At 54.4% G+C, this 14,319-nt stretch overlaps 1 protein-coding gene across 7 annotated transcripts in view; it reads right to left on the minus strand.

Annotated features, from left to right (window-relative positions):
- Positions 1-14,319, minus strand: part of AFAP1L2 (actin filament associated protein 1 like 2) — a 100,378-nt gene that overhangs the window by 22,517 nt on the left and 63,542 nt on the right. For 4 of the 7 annotated variants that reach the window (XM_045439010.1, XM_045439011.1, XM_045439008.1 and 1 more), the window contains 4 exons: positions 11,394-11,468; positions 9,724-9,818; positions 3,200-3,290; positions 73-156 (listed from right to left, as the gene is read on the minus strand). In XM_045439010.1, the coding sequence (XP_045294966.1) occupies positions 73-156; positions 3,200-3,290; positions 9,724-9,818; positions 11,394-11,468 (345 nt within the window). The remainder of the gene's footprint in view (positions 1-72; positions 157-3,199; positions 3,291-9,723; positions 9,819-11,393; positions 11,469-14,319) is intronic. The other 3 variants (XM_045439014.1, XM_045439012.1, XM_045439013.1) reach the window with 1 other exon arrangement.

A 14,319-nucleotide genomic window follows, 5' to 3' on the forward strand; every position in this document is an offset into this window, starting at 1 on the left:
TGCATCCTATTCCCTGAGAGCCAGGCAGCAGGCACCAAATCACTGGCATTCCGCTCCGGGGACAGGCAGTACCCAAGGTGATCGTGGCGTAAATGACTCCGTCGGGCACCTGGACCCATCTGGGGATTCCAGTGGGCGAGAATCCACCACAGTGACCTGTATGAGATCCAGAAGCACAGAGAAAGGCAAGGTGGAGAGACACAAGCTGAAGAGAGGGACAGACCCAAGCGCGGAGGGTGACACAGAGAGACCCAGTTATCCACCACAAGCCAGTGCCTCCCCACTGGAGGGGTGGGTTCTCAGGAGAGGCCCTGGCCCGACCCAGGACATCTTTCCTCAGCACCTTCTCATCCAGAGATGACCACGTAAGTACTCGTCCCCAGTGGGAGGTGCGTAGAAGGCCCCTCTGGCTGGTACTTTTAAGAAGCACGTAGGAATTCTCTGCTGTCTCTTTGCAGAGGATTCTGTGGCCTTAGAGGGTGGCTGAGCCCACACTGGAAGGCGGCTAAACTGCCTGGTGAGCAGTGATCCCCACATAGGACAGTTCACGAGAAACAGATGTGTACCGTGTCACCATAACCTGGAAGGGAGGTTATCTGCTCCAGCAGCTGCCAGGTCCCCCACACGAGACATTACAGGCCAAGTAGCTGATGTCTCGGGCAAGGAGGCCTGACCCTCGTATCTCCTGCACAGGCCATCAGGGCACCTACTAAGCTGTTACTCGGAGAGAGGGACCTGCCCCATCAGAGCCGGGTGGGGACAGTGCTGATGGAGCAGGACAAGAGCCCAAGCAACCGCTCTCTTGAAGGAAGTCCGCAAAATGGCTGGTGGCCAATGAACCGGGGCAGGGGGCAGGGGGCCAGAGGTCACTCCTCCCGGTGTGACCAGCACGTGTCACCGCTCAAACAGGTGGCCCATGTGACCAGTTCTCCCCAGGTCACCCCCGGTCCTTGTCCCGGCACGAGAGGACAGGCCGTCGGCATTCTTCCTGCGCACCTTGCTGTGTTCACGCCGTCCCCACAGGGACGCCCCGGTCCCGGCTAAGACCAACCTGAATTCACAGTCGAGAGACAAACCCCGACAAGCTTGAGCCCACTTGTTGATGACGAGGTGTGTGTCTGCCCCACAGACAGGCCCCCGGGAGCGTCTGGGAGGCAGGCCCCGGCTGGCACGGGCCACACCCCGGAGAGCCAGGCTTGCGAGGCTCAGAGGTGCTCGTCACGGTGAGTCACAGCTTCCTCCTTCCACACGCATGAGGATGCCCGCGCCGCACCGTCGGCTTTGCTCTGGAATCACAGCCCCGCCGGAGACGTGGCAACACCCCACACGCTCGGCGGGTTCAAGCTAAGTGATGCCCGCCCACAAACCAGGAGAATAAAATAACCTCCATCCAAACAGGCCCTCACCTCCCACACAGTTCCTGGGACCGGAGGCAGTAGGTAAAGTGTGGAGAAGGATCCGACGCGGCTCCAAGGGACCCGTCCCATGTGATCTCTGGTCCTGTTCCTTACGGAGCCGACAACACCCCTCTCCAGCCAAGTTCATTCCCACCACCAGGGACCCTTGCCTCTTGCATCTGCAAACTGCTTTGTGCTCTCAAAGACCTTTCACTTATCAAGGAAAGGAGCAGATTGAAGTAAGAGGGGGGAGCGAGAGGGCCAGAGTCCAGCTGCTCAAGTGAGTAGGCCCATGATACTCTTCCTTCTGGAACTTTTGGGGCCTTTCTGTGCTAGCGAATCCCTACGCCAAGAGCACTTTTTTTTTTTTTTTTAAGTTTATTTATTTATTTTGAGAGAGTGAGAGAGAGCATAAACAGGGGAGAGGCAGAGGGGGGTGGGGGACAGAGAATCCCAAGCAGGCTCTGCACTGTCAGCGTGCAGCCCTACGTGGGGCCTGAACTCACAAAACCATGAGATCAGACCCGAGCCAAAACCAAGAGTTGGACACTTAACCAACTGAGCCACCCGGGCGCCTACCCCCTCCAGAGCACTTCTGATCTGAATCTCCCAGGCTGAGAACCACTGGCCAAGGCCAGAGGGCTCCAGTGTGAGTCCTGCCCCTATGGCACAGGTCACCTTAATTCCTAAGTTAGGTCAGTCACTAAGTAACCCTCCAAAGGCTTGCAGTCTCATCAGAGAGAAGCCACAGTCCTCACCATGACTGGCTGACTTCTTTACCCTTGCTCCAGCCACACAGGCCTCCTTGCTGTTCCTTAAACATGCTGAGAACCCCCCCCCCCCCCCCGCCTCAGGGCCTTTGCATGTGCTACATGGTCTGGAAAGTTCTTCCTGGAGGTCTCTGCCTTCCCCACATTCCATTTCATTCAGGAATCAGCTCCAGGTCATGCTGTCAGAGAGGCCTTCCCTGTTTAAAATAACACCTTCTTCAGGGGCGCCTGGGTGGCGCAGTCGGTTAAGCGTCCGACTTCAGCCAGGTCACGATCTCGCGGTCCGTGAGTTCGAGCCCCGCGTCGGGCTCTGGGCTGATGGCTCAGAGCCTGGAGCCTGTTTCCAATTCTGTGTCTCCCTCTCTCTCTGCCCCTCGCCCGTTCATGCTCTGTCTCTCTCTGTCCCAAAAATAAATAAACGTTGAAAAAAACAAACAAACAAAAAAAAATTAAAATAACACCTTCTTCTGCCCCAACCCAGCCCCTATGCTTTCCATCCTAACACTGTATTGTCACCTGACATGCCCCATGTTTATTTGTTGTCTGTCTTCCCTCACAGAATCTAAGGGCTGTGACTCTGGACTGTCCCGAGCTCTGCTGAGCTCCTGACTCCCAAAAGCATGCTTGGCACACAGAGTGAGCACAGTTAACTATGAGGCCAACGGAGAGCCCCAGAAACAGCTCTGGCTCGGCCGGACCACATTCCCGTTGCTTACACGTGTCCCTGGACCGACCCACCTCTCCTCCATCACATTTCTGTGCCAAAGCCAGCACCGTCCAGATGGGAACGGCATCAGACACAGGAAACCAGCTCACCGTGGACCATCCCACGCCTCCTCGCAGGCGGCCTGGGTCTGCTGGGAGCTCTCAGCTCCCCACCAGAGCAGAGGCCCAATGCTCTGTGGCCAGTTCTCAATTCGGGCCACGCTCTCTGGGAACAGCAGCCCAGGCTGCCCGCGGCTTCCAGCACTGGCATCTGTGCAGGAAGTGACTGGACCCCCTCCTAGTCCCAGCCCTGGCCCCGGGGTATACCGTTGAGTGATGTGTCGTATGGCTCAGCCTCTTCATAGTAACCCTCTGGAGACTCAATCTTGGGGATGGAGAGTTGCTTCCGCTCTGGAATCTGTGGTATGAACAAACAAAATAAACATACTCAGATATGATACACTGAGAACAACTTGGAATTAACCCTCTGGGTAGAAGGAGGGGATTCCAGAAGAAGAAGAAAACCGTCTGGTGGGACTTCAAGTCAGCTGGGAGGGAGAACGTGAAATGCCATGGCTCCCGACAGCCACCACGTCCGCTGGTCTGCTCCCAGAGAAGGGCTGTGGGCGCGTGGCTGAACCCCGCGGAGCCTCAGCTTTCTCCTCTGCAAAATGAGGCTCAAATCCGCCCCGGCCCCAACACACACACAAAATGGCCTTGTGTACGTGATATGGAATGCATACAAACATCCAGATCGTGTCAGGCCGCTGTGGCTTCTAAATAGCATCTGCTTTCGAAAACGACAAGGGCTGATCAAGTACACACGGAGGAAGGTGACCTGGGTTCTAAATCCTGAACTTTCACCATAGTAAGTCCGACCACTCGGATGGCTATTGGGTGGCTCCTGTGTCCAAGCTGCAAGGGAGGCGTCCGGATGTCCCGGAGTCAGTCCTGACAAAGACTTCACCAGGTGGTGGATGCTCAGGGCTCCCGCTCACGTGTACGGTGTGTCATGTCCTCATAGACGAGGTCAAAGTTCTGTGGGGACCCGGAGGGCGTGAGGAGCGTTTACCACCACCGGGAGGACACGAGCTTTGAGTGGCGTCTCAAAGATGACGCGGAGCTTCTTATGTGGCACGAGCACGACTGGGGAGGAATAACGAATATCCCCAAACGTGCAGAAACGCGGAGCGTGCAATTCTGTACTCCTCCATTATTCTGTACTGTAAATGGTTTGGGAAAGCCCTTGTGCTGGGCATTTGGGGAACTTCGAATGAAAGCAGTAGAAAGGGGTGGGGGGAGACGGAAGGAGGGCGGCCAACGGAAAGACCCCACACGGCCCTGGGAGATGGGCCTCTGGACCTCGGAGGACTCCCTGTCCTGCCGGCAGGAGAAGGGGGAGATCTAGAAACCCCTGCCTCTGAAACAAGCTCATGAAAACGAGGGACTTATCACAGAGATGGCTCCCCAAGTCTTGGCCCAGGAGATGGTGGGAGAGCGGTCAGCCTGGGCCGGGGTCCCCATGGTACGGGACTCGGCATGGGCTGCGAGAGCGTCCACCCCCCGCCTCCTCCAGGGCAGAGCAATGATCCTGCGGCTGCTTCACCAAAAGCAGCATTCCAGAGCCAGGTCCGGTGTGGCCTGGCACCTCCTATGGACCCTGGAGTGAATGTAACTTGGTTGCAGTCAGGGCTTTAGGACTCTGTAGATTCAACTGACGGGATGTGATGGCCTCTCCCTCACCTTCCCTCCCAATAAACGAGAATAAACCCAGGGTTGTCTTGAGACAAAACGTGACGGTGTTTCCACAATGCCTGGCCCGTATCAAACATGAGGAGGCTGTCACCGTCATTGTCTCGGGGCCATCCACGCCCTGGGGGGGCTGCAGGAAGCCGGGTCACCGAATCACCGTCCGACAAGCTGAGGCAGGTCTACACGCAGAGGGTTGGCGAGGCCAGGCCAGAGTGTGGGTCCAACTCTGAATCCTTCTAAATTCACCTGGCCTCACATCAAGAGAGCGGATACAAGATCCAGAGGTAGGCCTCGAGCAGCTTCCAGCGGCCCCACGGGTGCAAGAGGCAGAAAGGTACAGAGCATGAAAAGAACAGAACGTGCTCTTTTCCGAAGCAGATCGGCTGCTGCCCTGGGCCCGCAGATGCGGCTGTGAGTGGCACCGGGTCAGGCTCCTCCCCGAGGGCAGGCCAGGCACGCTGCACACGGTAGCTGCCAGCGGATGACCTTTCGGGTCTGCTGCCACAGCCTGGCGAGTTGTCTCTGCTCGTCTCGGCCATTCCCGGCCCCTTGGTCAGTTTGAGAAAGGGCTGCCCGAGACCCAGCCGTGGTCCTCGAGAGCCAGCTTCCTGGGGACCGAGGGGAGAGCATCGCCTCCCCTGAGAAGCAGCAAGGTCCCTGCAGATGGGTCCTGGAGCTCATGTTTCCTAAGCTGGCCTGGCCCCCGGCTCCAGCCTCCAAGAAGCCCCATCCCCATCAGGTGGTGCTGGGACCCTTCGCTCAGGGAGGGGGTGGGTCCCATTTAGAGAGGAGCTCCAAGCATCCAAGATCGAGCTGCAGCCCAGACTCCTGCAATCAGAACAGGACGATGCGGGGGGACGAACCTTTCTTCAGAAGCTCTTCAGGGGTCATTCTCACCACGTGGGTCCTACTGTCCTATCTGGGGGCGGAGTACTAGGGAGTGTCTTCTGAGAGTCTCCCAAGCCTCTCCCTGTAAAATCCCCTGTAAATGGATCTATGGGGAGAGGCAGGAGAGGGAGGTGGTAGGAATCCAACCTCCAGGGCTAGGGTTTGAAACCTGACATGGCACACCCCAGCTGTGTGTCCCTGGGCAACTTACTTGACCTTTCTGTGCCTCAGTTCCTCCACTGCAAAATGGGGAGAGTAGAAGTACCTGTCACATGGGGCCACTGTAAGGATTAAACTGTGCCCAGCACTATTATCCAATACATATGCATTTTTACCAACCTAAAAAATACAAACGTATCAGTGAAGAGAGAAAAGTTGTCAGCATACACGTTCCACAGAGGAAGAACGGCCGTATCCTAAGGAGACAGAGGAGACGTCTGGGGTTGCCCAGGCTTATGCCCAAGCTCAGCCCTCATTAAAGAAGATGGTCCCGGGGCACCTGGGTGGTGCAGTCGGTTAAGCGTCCGACTTCAGCCAGGTCACGATCTCGCGGTCCGTGAGTTCGAGCCCCGCGTCAGGCTCTGGGCTGATGGCTCAGAGCCTGGAGCCTGTTTCCGATTCTGTGTCTCCCTCTCTCTCTGCCCCTCCCTCGTTCATCCTCTGTCTCTCTCTGTCCCAAAAATAAATAAACGTTGAAAAAAAATTAAAATAAATAAATAAATAAATAAATAAATAAATAAAAAATAAAGAAGATGGTCCCTGCCCTCAAGGCTGCTGGGGCAAAACATAAGCCCTTGAGTCAAGTTACAGGTTAAAATGATTTGCACAAAAATGCAGAAGAGAGTCACATAATGACACAAGTATAATGGCCTGTTTTCTGAAGTCAGAGGAGCAAGGGAGGCTGATTTCTCAGGGAAAGAATAGAGAATGAGGATAAAGGGATAAAGATAAGGGACCGTTCAAGTTCATCATCATCATCATTGTGATGGTGCAGGTTTTAGACACTAAATGCAGGTGCAGAAGAGAGATGACTTCACAACCTTGAGAAGGCTCTGAGAATTCACAGGAAGGGACAGGAAAGAAAGTCACCCGGCTCAGCCGGATTTGCCAGAGGTCTACAAACTTCTCTGTAAAAGGCTAATAATACATTCCTAACGGATCGGCAGGTCTTTTGAGGGTCGCTGATCTCAGCTGTTCAACTCCACCGTCGCAGAGCGAAAGCATCCATAGATAATACATAACTGAGAAGCGTGGCTATGTTCCGATAAAACTTTATTTACAGTAGCAGGTGGCTGTGGATTTGGCCTGGGGGCTAGAGTCTGCCAGTCCTGATTTAGAGTAGACATGAGAGCTGAACGTGGGCAGTGGCCCGGATGAGCTGAGGCGTCGGTCTCTGTGCTGATGAGCAACCTGCCCCAGCGGGCACTGTGGAACATTCGCGGGACAGGACTAGCAGATCCGGCCAGCCCCGGCTCCCCAGACCGACCGTGGCAACGTCCTTGTGTGGGGTAAGCTGCTTCCCCCATAGAGAAACCCACTTAAGACCAGTGCCAATGCATGCTCAGGCCTCAAAGGGTGGCTGGGGTAGGGATGGCTGTGCTGGCCGGGAGCATCAACGAGGCCAGCACACGTTTCTCCTACGGTGACCGCAGCATCTGGCTGGGAGCACAGCAGCGGGAAGTGCCACGGCTGCCTGAGTCACTGGTCGCACCCACGAGGTGGCCCCGGACCCCCGGCTGCCTTTTCCCTTGCTATCCACGGACTCTGCGGGGGTGGAGGGGGGACCCAGGCCACCAGAGAGGGAATCAGGGCGTCCTGAGCCTGCGACAGAGGCCACGCTCCCGGCCCAGCCACAGGCACTGAGGACCACAGGCAGACGTCCCGCCTCTGTCTCGGCCATCGGCAAGCCTGCGGGACTTGCCGCAGCTGTTGGGACGAGTGCGGCCTGACTAGTTTCTCCCAACAACCTGGTCCCAGACCCTGCGTCTCCCGGCCCACCGCCGTGTCTGCAAGGCACAGATTTCCAGAACAAGGCAGCACCACCCAGTACTTGCCTGTGAGGCTCTGACTGCTGACAGCCTCTCCCACCCGGTGTTGGGCCACAAAATGCTGCCCCAAGAATGGCAGAGCCCAAGGCCCTGGCCAGACTCGGGCGCTGAATTCCGGAGAGGAAAGTTCCAGTGCCAAGCAGCCACCTCCCCTCCCCCGACCCAGTGAGCAGTGCTTGGAGCACCCCAGAAAACCACCGCATCTCCCACTGGTTAGACTGGCAGCAGCCGGTCAGGAGCAGAGGCCCCCCCTTCTCCCGAGCACTGTGGCGGAAAGTGAGGAGAGCCCGCAGCTGGAAGGACCAGAGACTACAGCCTCACTCTGCTGGAAAGACGAGCTTAAGTCAGGCGGGCCTGCAGAGTGGCCTGGAAACCAAGAACCCGCATTCAGGTCTTGCCCCCGCTACCTCCCAGAGGTGGGCCCTTGGCCGATTACTTTAACTGAGCCTCTGTTTCTTCATAGGAAAACAGTGACCAAAAATCCGCATCTGTAGATGGATGGTGGGGAGGCCCCAGTTTGTGTCCATCAGGGCGCCAACGGCCCAGGTGTGGCAGTCACCTGCTTCGCAGCATAATGGGGGCAGCAAGGACTCAGGCTCAGGCCATCAAGTCTCACTCAGCCTGAGATGAAGAGTCCCCGCCAGTTGGGGACGGGGCGGGGGGGACGGGGGGGGGGGTGCTTCATGTACAGGGATACTGACCCAGGTATTCCGGACATCCTCAGGAAGGCACGAATGGAGAGGGTCAGGCTGGGGTCCGGACGCCCTTAGCGGTGACCTGGGCCCACAGATCTGTCCCTGGATAGCACCCTGGGAACTCAGTGACCATGGGAGTCACACAGCTTCCTGCTGGCACTGAACCCAGGACCCCACTGTCCCCCCAAACCCTTCCCACTTCTTGACCCCAGGACCCTGCTACGCATAGAAATCCTTCCCGTTTCTCACCTCACACCTCTCTAGAAAGCCTCCCTGACCAGGCCCTAGACAGGGAAGAACTTGGGTTCAAATTCTGGCTCCACCATTTCTGTGTGGGGGACGTTCAGACGCTATTAACCTGCAAATTCTTGGTTTCCTCACCCGAACGATATGAACACCGCTACTTACCTCCCTGAATACCAACGCAGTGTGCCACGCATAGCCTTAACCCATCAAATAAGACAATCTCAGGAGACAGAGATTCACATTCTTTTAAACACCGGGAAACAGAGGGCCAGAGACCTTAAACAACTTGCTCAAGACCAAAGAGCCAGTACCTGGTAGAGCTGGGATCTGAACCCAGGTCTGTAGGATTCCATGATTCACTCCACTCATTCACGTGGCCTACTGTGTGCCTATGCCGGGCAGGAAGCAATACATGAGAGACACTGTCCCTGTCCTACGAAGCTTACGTCTGGTCGGGGAGGCAAATAGTACAAAGATCACTTCAGTGGTGGCAAGGGCCACGGAGGGGTAATTGGCCCTGGGGTAGACGGTGACTGGGGTGGGGACGGAGTTGGGGTGCCTCATGCAGCAGGTCGGGGCCAGTCTGTCTGTGAATGTCTGGGAGATGAGAAGGCAGCCACGGGACAGCCAGGATCCAGACAGTACAAAGTCCCTGAGGCAGCACTGAGCCTGTGGTATAATCCAACGGCAGAAGGGAGGCCAGTGAACAGCAGGTGCAACGGGGCTGGAGGTGCAGCTGGGCCAGGCTGTGTAGACCGTGTAGGCTGTGGGGCCGGGCTAAGGAACACGGATGTTTTTTGCCTAAGCTCAATGAAGGCGTTTGGCCGGTCTGAGGCAGGAAGTGCAAGGCGATATGATTTACATTTCCAAAAGTTCGCTGTGGCCTGAGCCGGTGACCACAGCTCTACAGGGCCCCACTCACATGGTGCTGGGCAGAGCCCGGAGGAGCCTCAAACACTTGGTGGCATCCAATAAAGGCAACCCCCTGCATCTCCCACTCCCTTTACCCTTAGCGTCCTGAGTACCGTGGCCCTGGGCAAATGATGCCACCCGCAGGCAGGCGTGCTTTTGTTCTGTCTCTCTCTCCCAGCGCCTCGCCCCATGTCCTGCACACAGTAGGCGCTCAGAAAACACCAGATGTTTGGTGAACTGACCCCTGTGAGAGCACTGGAAGTTCATGGGGCCCCAGTCAGGAAATCAGGGGTATTGGACAAACACTTACGATCTTGGGTGGCGGGAGGTCTGGAAGGCTCTTCTGAGGGGCCAGGGAGTGCTGGCCAGGCTCCCCGTTGGGCAGTGGGTTCTGCTCCTCAGGTGCTGTGGGCGGCAAGCAGGGGGAGGCTTCAGTGAGGGGTGCCCAGTGTCATAGCTGGTGCGTTATCCGGGAACGTCTGGTCACATGTGCCATGAGATCTATTTGAGCAGGTGCTAATTACCCACAAGGAGGTCCCAGCAGCCAATGTTGTTGTTTTCCTTCAAGAATAGGGTGCAGTGGTGTCCCAGCCATGGGCAGATTCCTCAGAAGGAACTGGTTTGGGGCTTCTGGCAGCCTCCACACCCTCTCTACTACCTGCCCTGTGCCAAAAATGGCCTAGCCACAGAGATTTAGCGAGTCGAGAAGCTGCCCTGTGGTCATTATACGGAGCAGCTCTCAGCACCAACCCTGTGATTATGGCTCTTTCCACCCCAGTTTCCCCAGAAGGCAAATGACCCTGGGCACTGTGGCAGCCTGCGTGTGGATAATTTCTGCTGAGCCCCAGGCTTGGCGGTGAAAACATGAGGCAGAAAAGCCACAGTGGAGAACTTGGCCACCAACCGTGTGTGCTTTTAAGGATAAGGATCCAAAGGCCCTTCTGAGCCTGGCCATTTCAGCCAGGGGCCCAGCCAAGTCCAGGACAGGCAGGCTCAGGCAGATCTGACCTCGGGGCTTTGGTGGCTGGCACCTTGAAGCCAAATCTTTAACCGGACTGAATGCTTTGGAGCACTGCATCCGACCTCTTGCTAAGCCTCTGCATTTCAGTCACAGGCTTGGGAGTTGGGGGATGGGGCTTTTAATCTCCTCTCCTCTGCAACGAGGCAGCTCTACAAACCTCTGGACCTCCCTAGGGTCCTGCCAGACCCACTCCTCAAGGTTTTCAGAGCAAAGGAGAGAGCAGAAGAGTAAGATACCATGGAAGACATACTATGGCCTTCCAATGTAAGATATAAAGTTCTGCCAAGAGAGCACCTTTGAGCAAAACTTTTGAATATTAAGGCAGCTGCAGACATCAGCATTTCCATCCTCTACCATCCCCCTCCCCCCACATCAAGTCCAGACTGCGGGGCACCTGGGTGGTTGAGTCGGTTAAGCGACCAACTCTTGGTTTCGGCTCAAGTCATGATCTCACGACTCATGAGTTCGAGCCCCGCATCGGGCTCCACGCTGACGGCGCCTGCCTGGGATTCTCTGTCTCCCTCTCTCTCTGCCCGCCCCCCCCCCCCCACTCTCTTTGTCTCTCTCAAAAAGAAATAAACTGACATTAAAACCAATCCAGACTTCTATCAAAGATATAAAGCTGGGGTGTGGAATCAGCACCAAGGCTGCTTTCCTAGAGCATCGGACTGTGACTTCCTGTTTCTTGGGATGCTGTTGGGGAAAAGCTGAGAGACTCCAGGGGCCAGATTCCTTGTCCACGAATGGGACATGGGACCTTTAAGACTCAAGGAGGTGGCCTGATGAAATATCCCAAAATACCATCAACCCAAAATACCATCAACTAAAATGTGACTGCCAGAAATAACTCCACTGGGCTGTCTGGTGCTGGCTGGGAGGAAGGAGGGGTGGGACGGGACCACAGCTTGTGTGCCCCCCTCCCGGAAGCTGGCCGCACCACCAGCGGGCTTAGCCTGTACCTTTGTCTTGGGACTCCGCATTCTGTGGCCTGTTGACGGTCACTTTGTTCATATAAATGTACTCCTCATCGGAACCTGCAGCAGGAGGGTGGAAGACAAAGGTTTCATGTGATTCCACGATGGGAAATGGCTTCTGGAGAGAAAGAGCGTCCCCCGAGAGACACTGTCATTAGCCTGGGTTCCAGGAAAAGCATACAACATTCCGAGTTGATTGAAAGAGTCCATTATAGAGTTGACAGATTTCCAAAAACAGAAAGGCCAAGTTGCTGACTGTTAGGTTTTCAGCCTAGGGGAGGGGTGGTGGGGGTGGGGAGGGAAAAGATGGGTCCAGAAAGATAGCTTCAGGAATAAAAGTCTGAAGGTGCAAAGGTTCCCGCACCTCAAAGATCTGCCCCATATTTCACCAAGCAGATTTCTCTGGGTTTCCTAGCATTTCATTTAAACTAAAAAATACTTCATATCCATCATTCTCACTCTAGTCTGGGTAACTCGTATGGGCTCATCAGAGTGATGTCTTTGTTTTTTTGTTTTTTTTTTTAATTTTTTTTTTCAACGTTTATTTATTTTTGGGACAGAGAGAGACAGAGCATGAACAGGGGAGGGGCAGAGAGAGAGGGAGACACAGAATCGGAAACAGGCTCCAGGCTCTGAGCCATCAGCCCAGAGCCTGACGCGGGGCTCGAACTCACGGACCGCGAGATCGTGACCTGGCTGAAGTCGGACGCTTAACCGACTGCGCCACCCAGGCGCCCCCAGAGTGATGTCTTTGTAAGACAGGGCACATTGAGGATCTGAACATTTAGCTCGCAGGCCTCTAGATGGGGTGCCAATGTGGGGCCCTGAGACCCCCAAATCGCGAGCTCTGGGTTTGGAGGGGTGGGTGTGCTGGGAATTGAAAGTGGAGCCCTGCCAGGCACCTGCCCTACCCTGTAGATTGTACCCTGCAACAGCTCGGCCCTTCCCTCTTTTAAAATCACTTCTGTGTAGGCGACTTTCCCAGTGCCTGTCTGGACAGAGAAATGTCAGTCTCCTGACACCTGCTTAGTTTCTCGTGCCCCGAAGACCCTTTCTTCAGAAGACTGCACAGGAAGCTCATTCTAGTGCTTCTCCTCTTAGAATTCCATCTGCATTTCTCTTTTGCCCCTTAATTTGCATTTCCTAGAAACCCGTGGCTCCGGTAGTTGGAGACGGCGTTACCCAGCCAAGGGACCCAATTCAAACCCCTGGCGAAGGAGGCAGTTCAGTGTCAGATCCGCCCAGCCTCCAGCCAAGAGGCCTGTGAAAACCCAGAGGAACATGGGGAGGATACAGCCAGCGGGGTCTTTTGCCATCAGCCTGCCGGGTCGCCATCCTGGTGCCCAGCCCTGCCAGGACCCGTCAGCAACATCACCCCCCACCGCGGCAGGTTATGGGAGGGCACTATGAGATCTAAAAGTAGTCAGCCACAACCAGTATACTTCCAGTGACTGCAACCCAGAGGGGCCGGGTCAGGACCTTTTCCAGAGAAAAGCACCCAAGAAGAGTGTTCTGCAGAGGCAGGCGGCAAAGCTCTGCCGTGAATGGTGTCATTCTGAGCAATGCAGCTAACGCGTGTGCCTTGGTTTTCTTGTCTGCTTGGGACACTATGGAAAACGACTGTGATAAATATCACTTGTTTTTACCTAACTCTGAACGCTTCCAAGAGTACAAAACTCTAATATTAGGGAACTTGAAAAAGTGAGCCTATAACTAACAAAGATTACACATGACAAGCCTAGGGGCACCCGGGTGGCTTGGTTGGTTAAGAATCCGACTTCGGCTCAGGTCATGATCTCACAGTTCGTGAGTTTGAGCCCCGTGTCGGGCTCTGTGCTGACAGCATAGAGCCTGCTTGGAATTCTCTCTCTGCCCCTCTCCCACTCACATGGATTTGTCCACTCTCTCTCTCTCAAAATGGATCAATAAACTTAAAAAAAAATCAAAATAAATGAATTACTAGAGAGTGTGTAACTTGGCACAGCCGTTTTGGAAGCGATTTTAGAGGATAATTTAAAGTGTTCGTATTCTTGGGGCACCTGGGTGGTTCTGTCGGTTAAGCATCCAACTCTTGGTTTCAGCTCAGGTCGTGATCTCACAGTTCATAAGTTTGAGCCCTGAGTTGGGCTCTGTACTGAACAGTGCAGAGCTTGCTTGGGATTCTCTCTTTCCCTCCTCTCTCTCTCTCTCTCTCTCTCTCTCAAAATAAATAAACTTAAAAAAAAATAGTGTTCACTGCAATATTGTAGAAGTTTTTTTGTTTGTTTGTTTGTTTTTTAATTATGAAACTTAAATGTCACTAATGGGAGGCTGGTTGAACATCACTGTTCATCTATCAGTGGACACCTACCCAACTGTGAAAAATGACAAAGCAGCTCTATGTCTGCTGTTTACAAAGATATCCAAGACTTACAGTTAAAGGATCATGTTTCAGACTAGCAAAAAGAGAAAAAGTATGTGAACTGTCAGCACATGGAAATGTGCACAGGCAACGATTCTAAGTATAAAAATAACGTAAAGCAGAATACAGAGGCAAACCACAACCTCATAAAAATATTCAGATGACGCTGATAACGATCAAAATAGGAATCGAAAGAATGTAAATAGCTTAATGTTCATTTTATGTTCATTCCTTTTTTCTTACTGTTGATAAGCCCACACTCCTGTAAAAAAAAAAAATAAAATAAAGGCAAGATATTGCTGTCATTGTTTTAACTGTTAGATTCTGGGCAGGTGCTTTCTCCGCAAGATCGTGACTTGTGCACTGCAGAGAAAACTCGCACTGGCCTCTTCCTGAGGCCGCGTCTCCTCCCCTGGGCACTCTGCTGCGAGCCATGGTTGGCTATGGTTTGATGTTCCAGGGTTGCCAATCCAGGACCATCCAGGTAGGTAAGTAAGAGGCTCCCAGGAC

This window comes from Leopardus geoffroyi, chromosome D2 (assembly GCF_018350155.1).
Source record: "Leopardus geoffroyi isolate Oge1 chromosome D2, O.geoffroyi_Oge1_pat1.0, whole genome shotgun sequence".
Lineage (NCBI taxonomy): Eukaryota > Metazoa > Chordata > Mammalia > Carnivora > Felidae > Leopardus > Leopardus geoffroyi.